The sequence below is a fragment of the Bubalus bubalis genome, chromosome 2, assembly GCF_019923935.1.
Source record: "Bubalus bubalis isolate 160015118507 breed Murrah chromosome 2, NDDB_SH_1, whole genome shotgun sequence".
Classification (NCBI taxonomy): Eukaryota; Metazoa; Chordata; class Mammalia; order Artiodactyla; family Bovidae; genus Bubalus; species Bubalus bubalis.
The window spans coordinates 41,168,152-41,192,738 of record NC_059158.1 but is presented as its reverse complement, the minus strand read 5'-3'; the positions used below and the strand labels follow the sequence as shown (position 1 = coordinate 41,192,738).

At 54.2% G+C, this 24,587-nt stretch overlaps 3 protein-coding genes across 5 annotated transcripts in view; 2 read left to right on the top strand and 1 right to left on the bottom strand.

The window, feature by feature from the left end:
* The window catches only part of RAB44 (RAB44, member RAS oncogene family), a 30,377-nt gene extending 27,209 nt beyond the window's left edge, over window positions 1-3,168 (top strand). The window contains exon 13 of the mRNA XM_006050410.3: window positions 1,523-3,168. Coding sequence (XP_006050472.3) covers window positions 1,523-1,613 — 91 coding nt within the window. The 3' untranslated portion in view covers window positions 1,614-3,168. The remainder of the gene's footprint in view (window positions 1-1,522) is intronic.
* A 3,985-nt stretch (window positions 3,169-7,153) lies between these two features.
* On the top strand, window positions 7,154-11,522 carry LOC102412119 (galanin receptor type 3-like). The gene has a single exon (XM_025270817.2). The coding sequence runs from the start codon at window positions 7,373-7,375 to the stop codon at window positions 8,426-8,428; it is 1,056 nt and encodes a 351-aa protein (XP_025126602.1). The 5' UTR covers window positions 7,154-7,372; the 3' UTR covers window positions 8,429-11,522.
* Window positions 11,523-11,596: 74 nt separating this feature from the next.
* CPNE5 (copine 5) overlaps window positions 11,597-24,587 on the bottom strand; it is a 103,315-nt gene continuing 90,324 nt past the window's right edge. For all 3 annotated transcript variants that reach the window (XM_025270803.2, XM_006050414.3, XM_044930667.1), the window contains 8 exons: window positions 23,970-24,031; window positions 19,059-19,105; window positions 16,865-17,046; window positions 16,132-16,259; window positions 15,786-15,888; window positions 14,988-15,045; window positions 14,502-14,575; window positions 11,597-13,268 (listed from right to left, as the gene is read on the bottom strand). In XM_025270803.2, coding sequence (XP_025126588.1) covers window positions 13,050-13,268; window positions 14,502-14,575; window positions 14,988-15,045; window positions 15,786-15,888; window positions 16,132-16,259; window positions 16,865-17,046; window positions 19,059-19,105; window positions 23,970-24,031 — 873 coding nt within the window. In that variant the 3' untranslated portion in view covers window positions 11,597-13,049. The remainder of the gene's footprint in view (window positions 13,269-14,501; window positions 14,576-14,987; window positions 15,046-15,785; window positions 15,889-16,131; window positions 16,260-16,864; window positions 17,047-19,058; window positions 19,106-23,969; window positions 24,032-24,587) is intronic.

Below are 24,587 nucleotides of genomic sequence, written 5' to 3'. Positions count from 1 at the left end.
AAGGAGTGAGAGCCCTGTTAGGAGTCTCCCGACTCCAGGTCCACCAGTCCTGTCAGCAGCCCCACCTCCTGGAAGTCTCCGTCCCCTCTCTGAGCCTCCGTGCCCTCCCAAGCTTCCAGTGACTTCCACTGCATTTAGAATAAAATTCAGATGCCTCCCAAAGGCCCGGATAGGCTCCAGTGCCATCTCCCTGCCCCCCACCTGACCCCCTCAGTCATGAGCTTAAGCCACTCAGAGGAACCCTCCCTGACCACACCTGCTCCCACCACTATTCTGAATCTCGTTCTCTGTGTCCCTCAAAACCCTTCTTCTTCTTCTTTTTTTTTCCCGGCAGCAAAGAGCAACTTGAGGGATCTTAGTTCCCCGACCAGGGATCAAACCCGGGCCTTCAGAGTGAGAGCTCGGAGTCCTAACCACTGGACTGCCAGGGAAGTCCCACAAAGCTTTTCTTGGCAAACTGTCGTTTCAGAGTTTGTCCGTTTTCCTGACGCTGACTGCCTTCCCCACCAGGCTGGAGATCTAGCAGGGCCAAGTCTTTTTGGTTCATCTCCTCCCCGTTCAGTCCCTGGGTCAGAAAGATCCCCTGGAGAAGGAAATGGCAACCCACTCCAGTATTCTTGCCTGGAGAACTTCACGGGCAGAAGAACGTGGTGGCCTGTAGCCCACGGGGTCGCAAAAAGTCGGACATGACTGAGTGACTACCACTTCCTCCCTCTGAAGCCTGGCGCATGTCGGTGTTCAATTAATGAATGAAATGAGAGAGGTGGGAGGGGTCTTAGATGACACGATCTCTAGGTCCCTTCTCTGACAAAGCAACTTTCAGAGTGAGCTTGCTGAACTGCAAACCTGATCCCGTCTGATCCCTGGGACAGGAAACCGCTCACTGACTTCCTTCTGCTTTAGAATAAAAGCCCTACTTTGGCTTCCTGGCTGGCAGAGCCCTGAATCCTCACTGCCTCCAGGGCTTCTTTCTGGCTGTTCAGTCCTTAGGCTCTGTGATTTAGGACAATGCCAGGCACACAGGAAATACACTGTGAATTAAAGAATGAACGAAGAGGCTTTAATTCACCGATCCCCCAGCTCTCTCCTGACACTAAGCCTTTGCCCTTTGCCTAGAACTCAGCCTTCCCTCTTTTCTGCAAGCGGACCCTTGTCCAGTGCTCCGTCTCGGCTCCCACACTGCTTCCTTGCACCCTAAATCCTTCCAGGATCTGGTGTGAAGTCCCTCTTTGTGCCGCCCCATTCCTGGGTCCTGGTGGCCCCTTCTCGTCTCGGTCTCCCACGCTACACAAGGCATGACCTGCTGGCGTCACGGTCATAATCAGAGTCCCTTGCCCCCGGCACGCAGTAGGCTGCAGAGAATGCTAGGGAAGAGACAGAAAGGTGTTTCATGCCATGTGGAACGCAGGGCAGGGGCAGAGCAGAAGTTCAGGGGGTCCAGCCCCCAGCTGCACCCTTGGGTCCCTCCCTGCTGCCTCTGGCAGGTGAGAAAGAGGACTGATACCCGGGCATCTTCACGCAGGTCCCTCAAGATGCAAGAAGAGCGCCTGAAGGGCTCGCTGGTGGAGGTGGCCCCCGAGAAGCCTCCAAAGAGAGCTGGCTGCTGCTCCTGAGGCGCTGGCCTGGCCGGGGTGGGCTGGCCACCTCCCTGGGTTTCCTGTGCCTTGGCTCCTGTCCCACCTGCCTGGACACAGCAGTGACAGAGATGACTAGCTCAGAAGTTCTGGAAAACCCTCCTTGGGTCAGGACTCAGACCCCAGGGCAGAGGCTGCACGAATGTTGGCCTTTACACTCCCAGAGAGGGACTTTTCTGAGTAATAAGGTTGGTGGGGTGGGGATGGGGGGCCAGTTAAAACTCTTTAAAGAAAGGAAAAGTCCAGAAAAAGGACTTAAGGAAAATACACCACAGTATTGGCAAAACATCTCTAAGTGATAAAATTATAGGGTAAAGGAGTGGGGGTGTTTTCCTTTTTACATGTATTTATATTTACAGATCTTCTACGATGACTGGGTATTCCTTCTGTAGTCAGAAATAAGAATAAATCTTGAGGGGCGGGAGGGAAACTTCAAAGAGCTTGCTTCGGTGCTGATTCCTAATTGAAATGGCCTGTTAATTGCAAAGTACTCTGTTTATTAAAGCAGTCCCACTGTTCCATGCCTGGCAAAGCTGGTGAACCTTGTCATTCTCAATGTGTTGGTTTGCAAACAGAGGGTTTCTTTCAAGCAGAATCTGATTCCTGGGGAAGAGCTGATGGCCCCTGGTATGTTCCATTCCCCTCATCTCACTGAGCCCCAACCCCACTCTCTTTTCCCAAGATCTGCGTCTAAGGGCTCAAATTTGGGGACCTCACCCCCTGCTCCACGCCATGGTGCCTCTGATGCCAACCTCGGCCTTGAGGATACACTTGTCAATTTCTGGATACACTCAAAGTGCAGCTGGGGTGTGGCTGGGGGAGCCTGGGAGCAGCAGGAAACTGGATTCAGATTATTCAGAGGCTCCTCTTTGGAGTTTTTGCGAGAGTTCCCAGAATTACACAACATTCGCCTCCTGAAAGGTGGCTGTACGTTATAACCCGGGGCCGGGGATTTCAGTGCCCTTGGGGAGCTTGCTTTGAAAGCCTTAGATGGCCTCGGGTGTTGTGCTATCTCCTGTCATCAGTGTTTGCTGTAAATGTTGACTGTCACATCTTACCGTTAACCACAGAAATGCTTACCAGGTACTGTGGTCCAGAGTGGGCACGTTGCTGAATCTGGTTCTTCTTAATCATTCGGATATTGGTGACTTCCTCCTCTGAATCAGAGGAAACCTCAGTTTTGTAGACAGACAAGCAAATTCAGTTCCAGAGACAGAGGTTCAGAGAGAGAGACTGAAGGAGAAAGAGGAGGGCAAGAGACAGCGGAAAGAGAGAGCAGAAATAGAGACACCGATGTAGAGAACAAATGTATGGATACCAAGGGGGAAGGGTGGTGGTGGGAGGAATTGAGAGATTGGGACTGACACCCATATACACTATTGATACCACATATAAAATAGATAACCAATGAAAGCATACTGTACCGCACAGGGAAGTCTACCTAATGCACAGCAGTGACCTGAATAGGAAGGAAGTCCAGAAGGGAGGGGACGTAGGATTACGTGTGGCTGATTCATTGTGCTGTGAAGTAGAAACTAACGCAACACTGTCAAGCAACTGCACTCGAGTAAAAATTAATTATATATATATAAAAAAGCCTCTGTTCTTGGTCCTTATCCCTCTGCTCAGTTCTACACGACTGAGCTCTCTGTCACCAGAGGCAAACAAGCAGAAGCCAGGGAACACTTGGCAAAGAGGTGAGGTGGAGAAGATTCCTGTATCAGAAGGCAGCAAAGGTTACATTAGATTCCTTTAGTGGGTCCCATCTCTAGTGTAGAACAATCCCTGTGATCAGCTGCTTCTCTTAGCAGTCTGCCTCAATGATTCTTTCTCAGCCCCTGTGTCTTCCCCCTCCCTGGGTCCTGGGAGCCCACAGCCCTCCTCCTGTTCTGAGCAGGTTTTAGGCCCTAGTGTGCTCAGAGAAAGACAGCCAGAGACATTCAGAGACAGGAAGAGGTGGGCCGGCGTAAGTGATGCCGAGCCCTGGCTGAGAGTGGGGGCCAAGTCCTGCTGTGGCTCATGGCCCTCTCTCTGGGGTCTGGGGATCTGGCAGTCATCAGCATCTCTGTCCTACCGGCCAGCGAGTTAATGAGGCAGGTCGGCAGGGTGTGATTCCTGGGGGAGTGGTAGAGCGGATAGCGCCCCTGTCCTTTGGGGGAATCTGGTACAGCAGTGCCCCTCTGCCCGCCCCTCCCATCTCAGCTCTGTCCCCGCCCCGGGCAGCTAGCTCCTTGGAGGTGGGGTGCTAGAAGGAACGGCACCCCTGCCCAGAACCTTCTCTTAGCTTTCGCAGACTGGATCCAGCTTCACGGCAGAGCACAGAGGTGGAGGAGTCACCAGTCTGCCCTGGTGTCAAAGGGCCCCACGTCACCAAGCAGAGCCCAGGAACTTCCGAGCAGCACAGGCAGGTGAGGAGGCAGCAGGAGGGACTCAGGATAGACCTCAGAGTGAACTTCCAGGCAAGGGGTGAGTTCTCAGGGCATGTCCGTCTAGGGGGCTCTGGTCACAACTTAGCTTGAAGCTGATGAAGAAACAGAGGGTGGGACTACGTTGATGGGTCTCAGGGTTTGGAGTGAGAAGGGGAGGGCAGGAGGATAAAATGGAGTCTGGGCAGGGGTGGCAGAAAAGAGATTTTTTGGAACTGATAGTGGGCAGGATCAGAACACTAGCCATCATTTACCAAGCACTTGCTACGCTAGGCACTGTTCTGAGCACGTAACTCGTATTACCTCATTTAATCCTCACATCAGCCTCACGAGATGGGGCCTGTTATTAATCCCCATTTTACAGATAAGGAAAGTTACACAGAGAAGATCGAGTAGATTGTAGATGGATTCCCCAGTGGCTCAGTGATAAAAAAAGAATCCGTCTGCAATGCAGGAGACGTAGGTCCGATCTCTGGGTCGGGAAGATGCCCTGGAGGAGGGCATGGCAACCCACTTTAGTACCCTTGCCTGGAGAATCCCCATGGACAGAGGAGCCTGGCAGGCTACAGTCCATAGGGTCGTAGAGAGTTGGACACGAATGAAGCAACAAGCTCGCTCACACACGCATCTAAGCAAGTGGTTGAGGGAGGCTTTAAACTCAGGCTCTAGTGACTATAAGCTTAACCCTGAAGTTATAGACCTTTCTATAGACTACAGATCAGAGAAGGCAATGGCAACCCACTCCAGTACTCTTGCCTGGAAAATCCCATGGACGGAGGAGCCTGGTAGGCTGCAGTCCATGGGGTCGCGAAGAGTCGGAGACGACTGAGCAACTTCACTTTCACTTTTCACTTTCATGCATTGGAGAAGGACATGGCAACCCACTCCAGTGTTCTTGCCTGGAGAATCCCAGGGATGGGGGAGCCTGGTGGGCTGCCGTCTACGGGCAGAGTTAGAGTCGGACACGACTGAAGCGACTTAGCATAGACTACAGATAGGGCAGCAGCAAGGTCCTTTGAGCCTTTTCTTTTCCCCATCCCTTCGCCCTTTCCCTCCCCTCCTCTCCAATCATGTTTCGCATCATCAGCAGGCAAGTCTGGGCCAGACGGAAGAAACAAAAAAGCGATGACAAAGAACTGGAGAGTGGCATTCATCCGGGCAGTTAGGGTGTTAGGGGGTCCCTCAGTTTCTCCTTCCCCTGCAGTCCCTGGAACCAGAGTCTGAGACCTGGGGTGTCGGCAGCAGAATCTACAGAGACCTCCCCACCTACTGTCTCTTCTCAGGCAAGTGGCTGCCATGGCACCCTGAGAACAAGCAAAGCCTCTGCAGGAGGGACTCAGGGGACCCCTGGCTCTGAGCCAGCTGTAGAGGGGCTTTCCAACCCCCGCTCCCTGCTCAGGAGACAAGGGGATGTAAACAAGAATCAGGATCCCACTGAACTGTCTTTTTTGCTGCTTGTTTGCCTAGTACCTGGTTCTGGGTAAATGCTCAGGAAATATTTATTTAGTTTCTGAGTTAAGGGGTAAGCTGCCTTTCACTAAAGCTCTGGGGTCCTGGCCTGTCTGTGACATGCAAGACGAAGGCATCAGCCCCTGAGCCAGCTCTGGGATGACTTGACCCCGTCTCTCAGCCTGTGCGCTCTCACGCTGGGACTCCCCACATCCTCAGCAGAGGTGATGGGCTGGGCGCAGTGCAGCAGTTCCCCTACCCTGCCAGTAAGCAGCTCAGCATGGGCACTGAAGGCAGTGGTTTCCAAGCTGGTCTTTCAAAACTGCCAAACCCAAACCAGTCAAATCGGGTCTTTGGAGTGTGACCCATGAATTAATATTTTTTTGGCTGCACCAAGTGACATGAGGTATCTTAAATTCTCTGACCAGAGATTTGAGCCCGTGCCCCCTGAAGTGGAAGCGCAGAGTCTTAACCACTGACCACCCAGGAAGTCCCAGTATTAGTGTTATTTTTTTTTAAACTCCTCAGCTGATCCCAATGTGCAAACATGCTTGGGAAGCACTTGTTGGGGCTTTATTCCTTTCTCAAAGCCCTTGCATATTCGTTTTTCCACTTGAACTTCAAATTAAAACTTGCTCATTTCACAGGCAGCGTGAGGTTTTGTTTAAAAACATGTATAGTGCATATATATATTTATATACTAAATAAATATATATACTATGCTAAATATATAATATATATGCTATCCTAAATATGTAGACTACACTACATATATATACTACATAAGTATACTAAGTACAGTATACTTGTATATGACACTAGTATATATATATATAGTATACACACTACATATATGTAATATACTTCTACATATATGTAGTACACTAAGTATATCTATATATACTAAGTCTGCTACTGCTAAGTCGCTTCAGTCGTGTCCGACTCTGTGCAACCCCATAGACAGCAGCCCACCAGGCTCCCCCGTCCCTGGGATTCTCCAGGCAAGAACACTGGAGTGGGTTGCCATTTCCTTCTCCAATGCATGAAAGTGAAAAGTGAAAGTGAAGTTGCTCAGTCGTGTCCGACTCTTAGCGACCCCATGGACTGCAGCCTACCAAGTTCTTCCGTCCAGGGGATTTTCCAGGCAAGAGTATTGGAGAGGGGTGCCATTGCCTTCTCCAATACTTAGTATATATACTTAGTATATATAATACTTTCTATATATATATACTTAGTATACTACATATATGTAGTGTGTATACTATATATATATACTAGTGTCATATACATACTAGTAATATATATAGTATTACTATATATTATAATATATAATAATATATAATATATAGCAATATATAATATATAGTAATATACAATATTACAATATTATATATAGTATACTATATTATATATAATATAAATTATAGTAATATCATATATAATATATAAATATAGATATATATACTATAATAAACATATATACTAATATATAAATATTTATCAGATTCAATTTGTACTCCCTGCAAAATTTTAGAAATACAGCAGTTATGAAGAAAGTGAAAATCACCTCCATCTCGTCCTTGAGGGACATTTACTGTTGACACCTGTTTTACTTCCTTTATTTCCTTGATTCCTTATAGATGAGGCTGAGCAGCGCAAGCCACACGAGCGGCACTCCCAAGTAGCAGAGTCAGGATTTGAACCCAGGGCTCTGACGGGGCACTGACAGAGCCCATCCCACCAGGTTGCTGAGAGGTCTGGAGGGGCTGGGGCAGGCCCGGGGCACCCACCGTGTGCAGGGGTCTGTGAAAGGAGGGAGCTCGGCAGGGAAAGAGGAAGGCGGCCTGCGGGCTGGCTTCTGTAATGTCCTCGTGTGTCTGGAGCAGCAAAATGGAGGCCAACACCACGTCCAGTGCCTGGCTCACGGCCACAGCCGAGCGACCGCTCCGACTCGTCTTTGTGGGGGTCTGTGGCCTCATCCTGCTGGTGGGGTTGCTGGCCAATGGGCTGATGCTGCTGGTGGTGGGCCGGGGCCCGGGTGCCCCCTGCCCGCTCCTCTCCTTGACCAACAGCCTCATGGTGAACATCACGCTGTCCGACCTGCTCTTCCTGGCCTGTGTGGTGCCGGTGCTCCTGCTGAGCTTCCTGCAGCAGGACTGGTGGCTGGGCCCCACCGTCTGCACCACCAGCCAGGCCGTCAACAGCGCCACCATGTTCTGCACCTTCTACAGCATGGTGGCCACGGCGCTCCTGCGCCACGTGGCCGTGGCCCGGCCTGACCTGGCCCTCCCGTCCGGCCCGGGTGTCCGCCGGCTGCTCTGTGGGGCCATGTGGGCCCTGGGCCTCACGGCCTCGCTGCCCACCTGGCTGTTCCAGCGAGCGGTCGTGGAGGAGGGGGCCCGGGCCTGCCTCTTGCTTCTGAACCCTGCTCAGACCTCCTGCTACTTCACGCTCCTGGGAGCCCTGGCCTTCCTGCCTTGCGTGCTGGGGCTGGGCTGCTCTTTCGGCCACGTGGGCTGGCTCCTGTGGACGCAGCCCCGGGGCCCCGTGGGGGAGAGCGCCCGGGAGCACCGGGAGAACACCGGGCTCATCCTCGTGGTGCTGGTGGTCTTTGTGCTGATGTGGGGGCCCTGCTCCGTGCTGGGCTACGTGGCGGCTGTGGGTGACCTGCCTGCCACGCCCATGGCTTACGTGGCCTCCAGCCTCTGTACTCTCCTGGCCTACTCCAATTGCGCTGTCAGCCCCCTCCTCTGCTTCTACCTCTCTCGCCCCTTCCGGGCCAGGCTCGGGGACCTCTTTCGCAGGCCGCTGGCAGCCAGGCATCCCAGGGCTGCTGGCGGAGCTGGTGTGGTGATGGAGAGTGTCCAGCCTGGATGTGATGGGGCCCCGGGAAGCCCCTGGGGCCTGGTGGGGGTCTGAGAGGTTAGGCTGATGGGAAGGCTGAAATTCAATAGAGATGGGAAGACCCCTAGCAACATTAGATCCCATCCCCTCCAATTTACCAGTGGGGAGACGAAGATCCAGAGATGGGAGGCAGCCCAGCAAAGGTGATGCAGCAGTTAAATAGCAACTAGATCATGGCACCTGTTTTACCTTGGGGCTCAGATGGATACCTATGGGCTCCAGGGCTTTCTAGGTGTATAACCTGAAAAGTCCCTTAACCTCTCTATGCCTCAGTTTTCTCGTCTGGAAAGTAGAATTCTGATAGTACCCTTTTCACAGGTTGTTATGAAGATAAACTTCCCGAATATACAGTGCTTAAAAGAATGCCTGGTGCTTAGTAAATGAGTATTGGTCATTACTATTATTAGTATAATCTCATTTTTGTTAATTCAGGGGCATTTGAAATGAGAGTGGGAAAGGGACTTCTAAAGGCTGAGAAGTGAGTAGCAGAATGATCTGAGGGCTGATAACCTGGGGTCCTCAATCCTGAAGGCCTGGAGATTGAATGGGCAGACTGAATAGGGGCTCGTAGTCTGGGGAGGGGGGCCCTTCAATCTCCTCTCCCTTCTCTGCCTGCCCTCCCCCAGCTCTGCCACACACACACTTCTCAGCACAATATAAGAACCCCATGAAGTAAAGTCAAAGTGGAGCCATGGGTCTGTGAATTCCTGAACACCCTCTTTTCTTCTCTGTGGTTTCTCTTCCTGATGAGGGACACCTTTTGGGGCCTCTTCCTTCTCTCCAGAACCAAATGGCTTCACCTCTGCCACTCCATCCCCTCTGAGAAGTTCCCCAACTCCATGCCCTCCTTCAGGCTTCCTGGGGGAAAGCCTCAGGCTTTTGTGTTGGCCTGGGAACCAGGGAGATGTGTCTCTACTGAAATTCCCAAGACAGCATGTTCTGCTTGGTGACGGTATTACAGCTAAATACACACACACACACACACACACACACACACACACGCACACACACACATACACACGCACACACACCATGGTCAAAAAGCTCAAGAAATATAGTCTCTTTGCCATAAGACTAATCAGAGCCTCAAACACCCTGACAGCCCCTGGGACTCTCTAAGAGGGGCTTGGAGCCAGCAGCTTCCCAAAACCCCTGCCAGGGAACCAGTGTTCCGTGGAACACATTGTTGGAAAAGAACCCAGGAGAGAAGCTACTGTCTATAGCACAGTGAAGACGCTCTTGGCGCCCTGGGGCAGCGGCTCTGAGCCTCAATTCCCCTGCCAGGCGGCGGTCTTCTCCTCCCAACCCTTTCCCATGGGTGCCCAAGGTGAGGGAAATCAGGCCACTGGTTATGGGAACTTCCTTCTTCTCTAGCCGTGACCCAACCCGGTTCCCACTCAAAGCGCATCGGAATGCAAGTCAGAGGGGCATCTAATTATAAGGATAGTGGTGAATCAGCTCTAATTTACTATAAAATCGTCAGAAGCAAGCACGTCCCAAACTTTGGTGTAATTAGTACCAGTGTCTTGTGATGTGCAGGTTGGGAATGGCCGCCTGGAGGGCTAATCCAAGAGCAAACTCTCCCAGAGAAAGGAGAGATCCCTTTTCCCTGTGATCCTGGGCCCTCATGGCCACAGGAGGCCATGTGTGGCCACAGGAGGCTTCATATGTGAACAGTGATGAGGAGGAAGGTGGTGTTTATTGCACACTGAGCGCAGCAGGTCCTGTGCATGTCACACGCTTCATATGTGCACAGCTGCATGTTATTCTGGCCCTATGACAGTCCTCCTGCAAGGGAGGAGAGATGGCCCTGTCACACAGGTGCGGCAACTCATCCTGGACACATGATCTGTGCGTTGTCTAGGCCGGGGGTCCCTAACCCCCGGGCCACAGACTGGTACTGATCCGTGGCCTGTTAGGAACAGGGCTGCAGAGCTGGAGGTTAGCAGTGGGTGAGCAAACAAAGCTTCATCTGTATTTACAGCCACGCCCTATCGCTCACATTACCCCTTGAGCTTGGCTTCCCGTCAGATCAGCGGTGGCATAATGAATGTAATGCGCTTGAATTATCCTGAAACCATCTCCACAGCCCTATGGAAAAACTGTCTTCCAGGAAACCAGTCCCTGGTGCCCAAAAGGTTGGGGACCAGTGGTCTAGGCTGTCCCAAGAGTCCCCCTTTGGTACCCACGGATTCTGGCCCTTCCCCCTGGTTCCATCTTGATACCCTAGGGTGGTAGTATTTATTGCTTATTTCTCCAGAGCAGGGGTTAGAGGCCTGTGAAGGGTGCGACTGTGTGTGAGCAGGGTCTCCAAACCTGAGCAGGGCCTGGCACTAATGCTCACTCAACACTTGCTGAGAGATGAGTGAGCAAATGCAATGAAGTCACTCACAGAATAATCTGATCCTGTTGCTCACCTCTCTCACCTCCTTAGTGGCTCCCTGATTGACTCAGAGTAACACTGAAGACCTTACTGTGACCCACAAGGCCCTGCACATTCCAGATTCTCCACCCCCAAGCCCATCTCCTGCACTGTCCCCTCCTTGCTGCTTTTGGCTGCCCCCTGTGGAATGCAGGATCTTGGTTCCCTGACCAGAGATTGAACCTGTGCCCCCTGCGATGGAAGTGTGGAGTCTTAACCACTGGAGCACCAAGGAAATGCCTCCTCTTCCCTCCTTAATGCAGGTTCAACCCACTGGCTTCCTGCTGTCCTTCAAACACACCCCAGGGCCTTCTATGTGCTGCTCCTGCTCCTTGAAGCCCTCTTGCCTCAGAGACCAGTATGCCTCTCTCTCTCCTTTGCTTAGGGTTCATCTAACTGTCATCTCCTCGGAGAGGCCCCCTCCCCAACCACCTCATTTAAAATGTCACCCTGTCCCTCTCTATCCTCTTATTCTCCTTTGTGACACTTACCACCACTGGAAATCGTTATTTACCTATTCGTTTATGCGCTTGCTGTGTTTCCCCTGTCCTGTCGCGTGCCTGCTGTAAGCTCAACACGGAGACGGGGCCCCCATGTTTCGTTTACTGCTGCATCCGCAGTGCCTAGCACGGACCCCGGCACATAGCTGTTCAGCACATTTTTGTTGAATAAAAGAGGGGAAAGAAGAGAGCGAGGAGCACCTGGACGCTCACACAGCAACATCTGTGCTATTTTTCAAAGGATAAAGGAAAACAAAGAACTTTAGTAAAAGAATCCAATTTACTTCAGTTTAAGGCAAATTCCACACAGAGACTGTCTCAGAGACGGGCACAGGACCAGACAGCATAGAAACGCCACCGTCATGCATGATGGGGAGGGACGCAGTGTCTGCAACAGACACGGTGTGGCCTGGTCTCCACCAGGCATGGGAGATTCAGTGGGCAGAGGAGCCCCATGCAGCAGGAGGGACTGGCATGCATGACCTGTTCCCCAGGTGGGTAAAGGCTGGGCAGCTGGGGTGGGGGCCCAGGCATGAGATCATCTTTCTCACCTTTCCCACAACAGGGGCAAGGGCTCTGGCTCAGAGGCCAGGAGCCCAAGGCAGAGGGACTAGGGTGGATATGGGGTGATGGGATGGAACAGGGTGACCCTACAGCCAAGACGGCCTTAAAGGGCAGCACTAGTGAGGAGTGGGATGGGGGAAGCTGGACACAGGATGACTGTGAACTCTAAGACTATCAGAGCCAAAGGTAAACCCAGGGCCATCTGGTCAACCCTCTTGCCTTACAGATGTGGAAACTGAGATCCAGAAGGTAGAAAGGCCTTGCCTGGCTTCCTGCAGTCAGCAGAGGCTGGAGGCAGGGTTGAACCCAGGGATCCCCCATCCCCATGGGATAGAGGGGCAGTGTCAGAGTGCTGGAGCAGGGCTGCTTTTTGCCCAAGCCTCCAGGTGGGCTGTAAAGGATTGCACCCCAAGGACCCTGGGCAGCCTCTGGGGAAAGAAGGGGTGTCTGAGGCCAGGAGCCAACTGCGAAGGTCTCTTTGGGCCCAGACCAGGAGAGGCCTGTGGATTTCTGTCTAGAACCAGCATCATACTGGGCTGGAGAGGCACCAGAAAGGACTCCGTGCCTGATAAGCTCGCATTCCTCGTCCACCATGCGGCCTCCATCCACTACCACCACGTCTCCTTCATGGGTCTGTAGTACTCCCACTGCATGCAAGGGTCCCAGGGAGGGGGTCACGTGTTTGGGCATTCCTCAAAACCCAGCAGCCTCATGGGGTTCATTGGAAAGAGGGACAGGATAGACACTGAGGTGGGGGTCAGGGGGCTGGTACAGGAGTAGACACTACAGGAGCAGGGGACCTGGTGGTGGGAGGCTCAGCCCAGGCTCAGGGTGATAAAGGAGCAGACGAAGATTGCCCCGGTGGGCTAAGGGGAAACCCCGATGGTCCTGATTAACATCTTCCTGGCTGGTCCAGAACCAGGCGTCGGTGAAAGAAGAGAAGGAGGGGCCAAGATCCCCAACTCCATCACCTGTACCTCCAGACTTTGGGGTGTGGGGCAGTGTGGGAGGAGTCTCCAGAAGCCCCGCCCCACCAGCCTCCCAGGCACACGTGTTCCATAGGCTGGGCAGGGTGGACCGCAGCAGGGTCTGGGCACCCCGCCTACCTTTCTACTGGCCTAAGCCCCAGCCATCTGAGCAGACCACACGCTCAGATGTGCGTGTGCAGCGGGGAAGCTGGGGGTGTGCGGGCTGGAGACTGTGGGGGAGAGCGAGCCGTGGCCGTGGGCGGGGAGCGCGGGCGGATGCCCTGTGCCTTCATGTAGGACACCAGCTGGTCGGGGATCTCGGCCAGCACGTCACGGGCCAGGCGCGCCATGCTCAGCACGTGGTTGCCAGTGCGGTCCACGTAGTCCCTGAAGGGCACGAACTGTCCAGCAGGGGGAGGCAGGGTGAGGCCAGGTCTCCCTCTGGACACCAGCCCCCACCCCCAAATCTCCAGGCCTGGGCTCCTGTCCCACTCCTGCCCAGCTTCTGCCTGGCTTGACCCAAGCCTTCCTCAGCATAGTGATTCTCTAAAGGGCTGTATCATAGTCCTTATTCTTTCACTCAAAAAATAACTTATTGAACACTGTTCATGCCAGGATACACCACTGAACAAGATTCCTTAATCTCTGATTAAGTATCTGCACCAAGCAGAGGCACTTATCAGAACTTAGCAGACACTCAGGAAATGCTGAAGGGAATCCCTGGTTTCTGGGAAATGGACCCTGCAGGTCTCCTCCCACCTCTTCAGCAGAGTCCCTTCTGTCTCTTTGGGTTCCCTTTCTGGCCCAACACCTACAGTTCCACTCCTATGGCTTCCTCCCAGGAGGTGTCTGCCTCCCCCATGCCCCCCCACCCCCACTCCCGTGCCTCAGGCTCACTTCTGCCTCCAGGCCTTTGCACGCACCTCCCAGACTGCCCTTCTTCAGTTGCTAGCCCCCCAGCTTTGGTCTCCACATCTGGAATGATCCCTCCTCCATTTGAATTTTTTTAATGGGGGAGGAGGCAGTATGGAGACTGTCGGGGTTTTTATTTTATTCTGAATCTCCTAAGCACCAGGCACTCAGTCTGCAGCACAGTCACAGAGGGGTGTGTGCTTACTGAGGCGCATTCTGAGGCTTGACTGGACAGGGATTCCCCGAGGACAAAGACCTGTCTGCTGTTACATTTGCCATTCTCCGCGGAGAGGCTGGAACTGATTCAGTGAACCAGGCAACACTCATTCTTGAAGAGGGCTGCAGCAGCCCTTTAGACACCGCCTCCACCTCCACAGGGTTTGCCATCTCACTTCGGAAGGCAGCCCGGCAGAAAGCAACAGAAGGTGTGAGAAACTAGGCCTCTGTGTTCTACAGGAGACGCTGCAGGCTCAGGGAGGGCTGGGTGTGAGCGTTCCAGCTGGGGTAACACCAGGCTAGGGGTGAGTCTCAGACATGTTGGGGGGGTGTCCAGCCCCACAACTGACACCTATCTCCTTCTATGATGGCCAAGCCATTCTAGGACTACCAATGCCTCCCTCCAGGGCCCCTTTCCAGAGAAGCCCCCAGAAGGGGGAGTGAGGTCAGCCTGGCTAAGGGGGCTCTTGTGTTTTCTGTGGGGAAAGCCAAGGTCTGGGCTTCACCTGGACAATGTCGCGCTCGGCCAGCTTTCCCCGGGAGGAGATCCGCACATCATCGCCATCTAGCTCCACCATGGCTGTTGGGGGGAGGGGGTAAAGACAAGGGGTGGGGGAGCTAACAGGAGGGCACCTGAGCCTGGCAGGACAGAGGCCGCCGGCCCAGGCCCCGTGTCAGAGATGAGAAAGCTGAAGCCAGGAGACAGGAGGAGCCAGTCCCGGGCAGCCCTCCCCGCCCCCACCCCGCACAGGCTCCCAGGGTGGAGGCTGGAGGAGTGACTTGGGGCCTCCTCCCCACAGCCTTGGGTGTGGGCGTGGGGTACGCACCTTGACACACCCCTCCCTGTGCAAACAAACGCACTCTCACACCCTGCCTGCTCACCCAGACAGTCTCACACAGACCGGGGTGTGAGTCCTTGCTCTTTTGGGAGGGGTCACTCCCAAGGGCCTGAAGCCTCTGGGGAAACATGTCCGGGGGTGGTGGGGACTCACCGTCGAACTCTGCCTGGCCCACGCCGATGATGATGATGGACATGGGGAGTTTGGCAGCCTGGGAGGCAACGTGGGAGATGACACGGAAGGTGGAGGGAGGTGGGCCCAGCCGAGGGGCCAGTTAAAAGGAAGGGGAGATTGTGGGTAGGGAAGGGAAGGGGTGGGCCAACAGAAGAAAGGAAGGCGGTCAGGGAAGAATTGGAGAAGAGACACACACACAGAGAAACACAGAAAAAGAAGGAGGCGGGAAAGAGGGCACAGACCAAAGGGAAGGGAGGTGGGGACACCAGAGAGGAAGCAGGAATCGAGAAGGAGGGAGGCAGAGGGGAAGCGGGTCACAGGTCTGCTTCTGCAAGACACCCCATCCTCTCCTCTGCCTCTGGACCTCCATCACGTGGGACAGCTTTTACTTGGGCCTGGAGGGAGGGCCAGCTGTGGCCAGAGCCCCTGTGCAGGGAGACCACCCCGTCTCCACCTCTTGGGACCTCCCATCTCTTCTACCTGGCCAAGCCGGGCTGGGGTCTGGGGCAGCAGCCCCAGAGATGGGTTAATGAGAGAGCCATAGGAGTCTGGAGGGAGTGGACCACCCAGTGTGATGAAGAGGTAGGTACAGAGTTTGCCAGTCGGATCCTTCATCAGCTGGACCCCCTCTGCCCCCCAAACCCTGCTGTTGGCCCTCCAGGCTCTACAGCGAGAAACCAGGAGTGGTCCTGAAGAGGGCAGGAAGAAGAGAAGCCATGCCCCACAGGTCTCCCCAAAGGAGGCATTTCCCCACCCTCTGTCCCCTCCCCCGCTCACATTGACAATCGCCTCCTTGGTCTGCGCCATGTCCGAGATGACCCCATCTGTGATGATGAGCAGCACCGAGTACTGGGAGCCGTCCTGCACTGCGGCTGCGTTCCTGCGGCAGGGCGGGGGGCAGCGGTCTGTCTGCTGGGACGCTGGGCACGCCGTCCCCCCGCACAAGGACCCTGAACACTAGTGCAACAGCTCTTTGGTGGGAGGGGGGTCTTTTTAGGGTCAGGGCACCCCCAAAAGTAAATCAGTGGGAAGAGATGTGCCCTCCTGCCTTCCTGAGAGGATGGGGAGGGAAGGAAGCCCCTTGCGAGCTGTGGGGAGGGCTGTCCAGTGACCCCGTGCTCACCTGGCCACATGGGTGACCACGGGGGCGAAGTTGGTGGGGCCGTAGAGCTGCACCGTGCGCAGACTGTGGTGGTAGGCCTCTAGGATGCCATCGATGCCGCAGCACGAGGGGTTCTCCTGGTTGCCATTCTGGGAGCACAGCGGGTGGGGAGCTGAGCCCAGGAAGGAAGGAGGGGTGGGAAGGAGGGCAGAGGGGTGGTCTGGGGGGGCGGCTGGGCCAGGATGGAGGAGGCCTGCAGGCCTGGGCCCTCCTAGACTCTTCTCTGGTAGGGGCTCGGGGGCGGGGGCTGGGGAGAGAGCCCCAGGGCCCACCATGAAGGGCCCCACAAGCTCCAGGTGAGCAGTGTCCAGACGGGCTCCTTGTGTCTCCCTGTGTCTGCTGAGACACATCCTCCCATCCTAGAATTACCTGCAGTTGTTCAGACCCCAATGCACACCCTTTTTATCCTCATTTCTGAGGTCTTAGGGAATAGTTCAGCCATGACTCCACTCCACCTCCACCAGGGTCTTGTTGGGAAAAGGAGGGCAGAGCCCACTGTGGGTGGCTTCACAGGGGAGATGATTGTGACCGAAGTGGGGAGTGGGGTTCTGATCTGAGCTCTGATACAAGTCCCGCTCCAAGCCCCAGTAGGCAGCCTGCCCCCACAAAGCCCGCAGCTCAAGTCCTCAGGTGGGCAGGATGGGCAAGGCCTCCCTACCCCAGGCCACAGCCCTTTCTCCCGGGGGTCTCCTACCAGTGGGAACTCGTGGGACACCCTGCCGTCCGGGGGCAGCTTGGCCCCAAAGCCGAGGGCGGGGAACATCTTGTCGCTGTCGTAGTGCTGGATGATCTCCCCGACGGCGGTCAGCGCCAGCGCGTAGGCGTTCAGCTGGTAGGGGCTCATGTAGTGCAGCGATGTGGACTGCGAGGGGTTCCCTGCGAAGTGGGTACAAGGGGGGACAGTGGATGGCCCGGACATGTCAAGTCACCGGGCTTGGAATGCAGAAGGGGGTGTCCAACGGCACCCCTTTCCTTCCCTTACTGAGCGTTCAATCCTTGAGCAAACCATGGCTGCGAAACCCTCCGAATGGAGCCTGAGTCCCTCCTCTGTGAATCTAGCCTCTTGCTCGTAGGACTGCAGCAGCCTGATCTCCAGGTCTCTGCCCTGTGTCCACACTCAGCACACCCACCAGGCTGAGTCTACGTCAAAACTCACCTAATCACACCTCTTCTCTGCTCAAAACGCCCCAATGTTTCCATTTCACCCAGAGCTGAATCTGAAGTCCTTACGAGGGCCCACACAGCCCCACTGGAACCGGCCTCCAGTGACACCTCTCCGCATCTCCTACCATCCCGTTACTCCCTCGGTTCCAGCCTCTCGCCATCCCCGCCTCAGGGCCTTGGCAAAGGCTGTTCCCTCCGCTCTGGGACATCCTTCCACAGATGTGCGCATGCCTTCCTCCCTCCCTTTTCAGGTCTGCTGTGGTCTTCCCTGGAGCCTATTGAAAGCTACAGTCCCCACCCCTCTTCCTGGCTTGTTCTCCATAGCCCTTTTCACCACTGATATGGTCCATATATTAGTTACTTGTTTATTAACGAGAGTAGTACAGCACAGGCTGCCAAGTATTAATCCTCTTTCTACTTCCTGCTGTGTGATCTTGGATACGAATGCTTAACCACTCAGCCTCAGTCTCCCCAGCAGTAGAATGGGGGTAATAATAGTCCCCAGGCTTCGCTGGTGGCTCAGATGGTAAAGAACCTGCCTGGAATGCAGGAGACCTGGGTTCAATCCCTAGGTTGAGAAGATCCCCTGGAGAAGGGAATGGCAACCTACTTGCAGTATTCTTGCCTGGAGAATCCCATGGACAGAGGAGCCTGGTGGGCTACGGTCCATGGGATCGCAAAGAGTCAGAGACAACTGATCAACTAACACTATACTATACTAATAATAGTCCCCGCCTCACTGGACTACTGTGAGGATTAAACAGATGTTACTATAACTCTCCTCATTGTTATGAATACTAAGCACCGTACCCCCTGGCCGCCCCCCCAGTTCTGACATCTCAGCACTCTGCCGTGGTAGGGCCTTGCAGAGAGAGGTTTCTGACATGCCTGCGGACTACCAGGCCTGAGGAACTTCTGATTGAGCAGGGCTTAATGCAGGTCCAGAATCCAAGGAAGGCTGTCATGGCTCTAACAGCTAGGCACTGATTGCTCCCAACCGCTCGGTCACCCTGGAGAAGGTCAGGGAAGGAAGGAAGCTGGGGCAGCTGAGCAGAAGCGAGGCCTAGAGCCCCCGGGTGCCCCGCCTCCCAGTCCTGCCTCTGCCTCCCCTCCAGCCTGTGGGCTGGCCTGCACATTATGCTCCCGCTCGTGCTCGGTCGCTCAGTCGTATCTGACACTTTGCGACCCCAGGGACTGTAGCCCACCAGGCTCCTCTGTCCGTGGGATTCTCCAGGCAAGAATACTTGGAGTGGGTTGCCATGCCCTCCTCCAGGGAATCGTCTCAACCCAAGAATCGAACCTGCGTCTCTTACATCTCCTGCATTGGCAAGCAGGTTCTTTATCCTAGTGCCACCTGGGAAGCCCTGGATTGCAAGGGGCTGTGCGGTTTGATCCTGTGAGGAAACACCTCTGCTCCAGGGCTCCCCACAGCGTGGCTCTCCTATTCCCCCAGGGAGGCTGGGTGTCCTCAAGAGCAAGGCTCAGGGTATGTAGGCCCAGAGCCCGGCTTTGTGAGTGACCATGATCCAATCAGCAAATGCCTTTGCCACCTTGGCTGTATCTTTGGTCCTCCAGGCCCAAGTTCCTCCTCTTTGGGCGGATGAGGCCAGAGAGTATGGAAGACCTGGCGTCCAACTAGGGACAACTACCACAGTCCTGAAAAGCCCTCTCTTTTCCAGGCCCCCAGCCCCTACCCAGCTCCTTGGCCCATGCCCACTACTCACCATTGGAGGCTGTGAAATCAATGGCCACCGTGAAGTTGATCTGGGTCCTAGAAGAAGGAGGACAACAGGGGAGTTAGCTGGCCAAAGGCAGGGCTGTGGGGAGGGCGAAGCGTACTGGACCGGAGTGAGAACCCTGGCTTCCGCCCCAGCCCTGCCGCATGCCATGTATGTAGCCTGGGTGAAGCATTTGTCTCCTTCAGGTCTGGAAAACTGGAAGCGTAGCATCAGCCCCGCCCTCCCCCAGAGGACTGCTGTGAGCATCAAAAGAGTGAGGCAGTGGGACAGCTCTCCAAAGATGTTTATGTTCTGCTGGGCACATGGCTACGATTACTTATTTCCTCTCCAAACCCTGCCCCTGGGCCCACTGGAGGCCAGTGAAGTAGGGTTTCCCTGTATTCCTGGCTCAAATTTGGAGTCAGATTCAGGGTTAAACCTGATTTGGCCTTACTGTTTAACCTGCAACAACAAAAAAAAAGACAAACAGGCATTGTGTATCTCCTGAGGGAAGAACAAAACACCACCCATGAAGCTGTCTTGCCAAAAAAATGGGACTGGAATCCAGCTGAGCTTCCAGAACTATCTACCAGTGGTTTACAGGAAACACATTAAGTGACACTGTGGGGGATGCAGGGGGAGCCTGTGGGAAATTCTGTAGGAGCATTACTGGAAGATCCCCCATGGGTCGGCAGCATCAGGATCACATGGGAATCTGTGAGGAGTCTCAGGCCCCCAGTGGACCTACTGAACCAGAATCCCTTGGTGGGGTGCAGGAATTTGTTTTAGCAAGCCCTTCAGGCACTTGGGGAAACCACTAGATGAAAAGATAACGAGGAATTCCCTGGTGGTCCAGTGGTTAGAACTGGGCGCCTTCTCTGCTGAGGGCATCCCAGTTTAATCCCTGGTCAGGGAACGAAGATCCCACAAGGAGCGGTGTGACCAAAAAACAAAAGATAATTATGAGACAAATCAACCAATCGCAATATATGGACCTTGCCTTGATTTTGCATTCAAATAAGCCAATTCAAAAACATTATAAGACAACTGGAGAAATTTGAATACTGACTAGACAGTTGGCATTAAGGAACTACTTGGTTTTTAGGTGTGATTTTGGTATTGCTGTTATATTTTACAAAGAGAGAGTCCTTTTCTATTTTAGAGACACATCCTGAAGTAATTAGGGGATGAGATATGATGTCTGGATTTGCTTCAAAATAATTGGGTGGAAGGGTGAGTGTGTGGAACAAGACTGTGAGCTGGTAACTGTCGAATCTGGGTGGAGGGTACTTGGGGGCTTATCATACTGTCTCTCCACTTTTGCCTGTGTTTGGAATTTTTCCATAATAAAAAAAAATTAGGTTTTGAGGATTCATATTCAGGGTTAAAACTTTCTGAGGGTTTGGCTGTTCTAGGTTCCGTGCCAGATGCTGACAAAACAAAGCTGATGAGACACGAATCCCTGATAAAGTCTAGTCTTGTGATTCTCACACACAGTGAGTGTAGAGTCACCAGGGGAGCTTGTTTACAAAGACTGTCCCAGGGCCTCCCTCCCAGGGAGGGAGTTGGTCTGAGATGGGGCCCCAGAATCAGCAAACATCCCCTGCCTTCAAGCAGCGATTCTGAGGAGGGGGCTCTAGGATCATACCCGGGAAAATTCTGTTCTGAGTTGTGACCATGGATGATATACGGTGAGGTTCACCTTGGGCTTCCCAGGTGGCCCTAGTGGTAAAGAACCCGCCTGCCAATGCAGGAGACGTAAGAGACCCGGGTTCGATCGCTGGGTCAGGAAAACCCCCTGGAAGAGGGCATGGAAGCCCACTCCGGTATTCCTGCTTGAAGAACCCCATGGAGAGAGGAGCCTGGCAGGCTACAGTCCATGGGGTCACTAGGAGTCCACACGACTAAAGTGACTTGGCACGCACACAGGGCTCACCTCACCTGCACCGAGCAGACAGTCCCTATCAGAAACCACAGCCCTCGCTCCACTTGATCAGAGCTGAGCTTCTGCTCAGGGAACCGTCCATCTCCGGGAAGGGGGAAGAACATGGTGAGCAGGAGACCCCACCCACGGTCTGCTGGCCAGAGACCTCCCCACACGCCTTCCCCCTTGTCTGCTGCCCTCGGCCAGAGCATTCAGTAGACTCCAAGCTCTGAGGGAGAAGGAGCCACAAGGTGGCAAGAAGTGGTTCTGGCCTGCAGGACTGCAGCTGAGGGACCCTGTCAGCCTGGCTCTTCCAAATAGAGCGTGAGAGAAGGGACTTCCCTGGTGGTCCAGTGGTTAAGACTGCACCTTCCAATGCAGGGGGTGAGAGTTCAAAGCCTGGTTGGGAAGCTAAGATCCCACATGCCTCGTGGCCAAAAAAACAAAATATAAAACAGAAGCATTGTTGTAACTCTTGAGAATCCCTTGGACTGCAAGGAGATCAAACCAGTCAATCCTAAAGGAAATCAGTCCTGAATATTCATTGGAAGGACTCATGCTGATGCTGAAACTCCAATACTTTGGCCACCTGATGCGAAGAACCAACTCATTGGAAAAGACCCTGATGCTGGGAAAGACTGAAGGCAGGAGAAGGGGACGACAGAGGATGAGGTGGTTGCATGGCATCACTGACTCGATGGACATGAGTTTGAGTAAGCTCCGGGAGTTGATGATGGACAGGGAAGCCTGGCGTGCTGCAGTCCATGGGGTCGCAAAGACTCAGACATGACTGAGCGACTGAACTGAACTGAATGTTGTAACAAATTCAATAAAGACTTTACAAAATGGTCCACATTAAAAAAAAAAAAAAAAGGTGAGGGAGAGGCGGGCTTTTTCACTCCTTAAGTAGTCTTTCCTGCTCTGGTTCTGAAATGGCTCAGGAAAGGAAAGGACTGAAAAGCAGGTACTTTTGTTGAAAAGTGACTCCCTGCAGGCTCACCTCTCCTGCCTAAGGGCAAGGACAGGCTGCTCAGCAACCAGTTCCATCTCTGACTCCGACAAGGGGACAGAGGCGCCCACAGCCTTCCTTCTGGTCCAGGTGGGTGAGGGAGGAGAGAATCCCTAGACAAACGCCTCCATCAGCTGCCTGCCTGGACACGCACGCTGGCCTCTTGCTCCCTAGAGCTGACAGCTCCCTCACCCAGGCTCTCCAGAGTGTGAAGAGAGGAGAGGAGGAGGGCCAGGGCTTGCCTCTGTGAGAGCCCTCTCAGCAAGATGACGAGACCTCACAGCACCCAGCCCTTGGACTCATCCATCTCTCTCACACCCCACCTCGTAGCTATGAGGCAGATTCAATGGTGGTGGTGGCGGCGATTGAGTCGCTCAGTCGTGTCTGACTCTTTGCGACCCCATGGACTGTAGTCTGCCAGGCTCCTCTGTCCATGGTGTTCTCCAGGCAAGGATACTGGAGCAGATTGCCATTTCCTTCTCCAGGGGATCTTCCAAACCCAGGAATCGAACCCAGGTCTCCTGCATTGCAGGCAGATTCTTTACCAACTGAGCTACAAGGGAAGCTTGGTGGATTCATTACTATGGAAGAAACGCAGCCTGTGATGGCGGGATGAACCCTGCTGCTGACTAAGTGGTGTGGCCTCGGACATCTTCTGTAAAATGGAGATAATCATCTTCCCTGGCCCCCTGTGTCCTGTAAATCGGGGGCAGTCTGCCCACGGACAGAGGAGCCTGGCGGGCTATAGTCCATAGTGTCACACAGAGTCGGGCACAACCGAAGCGACTTAGCGTGCACGCATGCAAATGGGAAGGATAAACAGGATGAGGGCTGCTTGAAAATTACCATGGGATGTCAGGGGTGGTTTTTCAATAGGATAGAGCACAGAGCAGTTCTGATGGGGGAAGGAGCAAGGGCAGGGGCTGGAGTTGACATTGGGGAGGGACGGGTAGGCCTCTGGGGGACTGCGGTAAGGGCGTGTGCTCAGCGGGGACAAGGAGAGCTGCAAGCCTGCGGGCTGCAGGCTCGAGGCAGCAGGGAGGCACGTCATGGGAGAGTAAGTGTGGCTTCCCAGGGCCTGACTCCTCCCTCTGCCCTGAGAACCAGGTGGCCGAGCGCCGGCTTGGCTGGGATGAACCTTTGGCAATGGCCCCGCCTGTCTCCTTTCCAGACAGGTGTAGTCACTCACCTGCCTGCACCTGTGGGCTCTCGGCTACCCACACCCCTGCCCTGGCACCTGTCCTGGCAGGGAGCGTGCTGGGCAGGACCTCACTGCAGAGTCAGGCTCTTTCCTCATGAGCTGTTTGGCTGGAGTCTCCAGGTTTCTCTGCTTGCCTTGGCCGGGAGGCCAACCCCTCTGGTTCTCTCTGTTCCTTAAACTTGTGTGGGATCATCCCCTGGCCTCTGTCCCAGTTTCTCCTGTTCCTCATAGGTCCCTAATGACACTGGGCAGGTTAATCACCGCCTCCCAGACAGACCATAGGTATCAGAAGCTCAGAGCAGGAAGGAACCTTAGAATTCACTTAATTCCAACCTCTCTGTGTGAGCAGAGGAGATGGATGCCCAGGGAGGGAAAGTGATGTGCCCAAAGTACCCCAGCCAGTTCACAGCAAAGAGGGGCCTAGGGTCTGGGCCTCCTGACGCCTAGATCAGGGCCTTTCCACCTCCCTAAGCCCTTAGTTCTCTTTGTCATGGAGTCTCACGGAGTCCCCACAACCTGCAGGTCCCCTCGGCACAGAGACCGCCCACGACCCAAGCGAGCCCCCCCATGGCTCAGCAGCGCCCTCTGCAGCCACATCAGGGCCCTGCAGCGCTCTGGGGAGTTGTCTGAGCCCAAATACTGGAGGTCTGATCAGAGCCCAGCATCCCAGGCTCTGGCCAGGACCTCAGAGAGGCCAGGTGGGGTCAGCTCGGCTCAGGTCCATGTGTGTGGGCCCCTTCCCTCCCCCTGAGGCCAAAGAAACCAGGCTGCATCTCTTCTCACCCTCCTTTGATGTAATCGAGAAACGTGCACTCTGACTCCACAGCAAAGGAAAGCAGCGTGACCTTGAAAACAAAAAGAGGCTTGGTCAGCGGGGAGCACTGAGTGGGGAGGGGGTGCGGGGAGCTTTGTAGATGGTGATGGAGCCCCCAGCATGTGCCAGGTTCACCCACATCATTGCAAACAGTGCCCACAACAAGTCTATGAAGTACTATTATTATCTCCATTCTCCAGCCCAGGAAACTGAGACTCAAAGAAGTGATGCAGTGTGTCCAAGGACACTACCAGGACGTGACCAAGTAAGATGGGAACTCAGATCTGTCTGGCCCCAGACCCTGTGCTCTTGACCTTGATGCCAAACTGCATCCTGGAAGGGCCCTGTCTCTGTCACTGGAGTACAGAGGCTCAAGCCGAGGAACTGAGTTTTCTGTAAGTGGACACGGGTACAGAGGGAGAGGCAGGGTTCTCCCGACACAGGCCTAAGATCAGTGCTGACAAGCTTCGTGCTTCCATATTAATCCACTACCTATTAATCCTGAAGGGCTTCCCTGTTAGCTCAGTGGTAAAGAATCCACCTGCCAATGTAGGAGACCCGGATCGATCCCTGGGTCGGGAAGATTC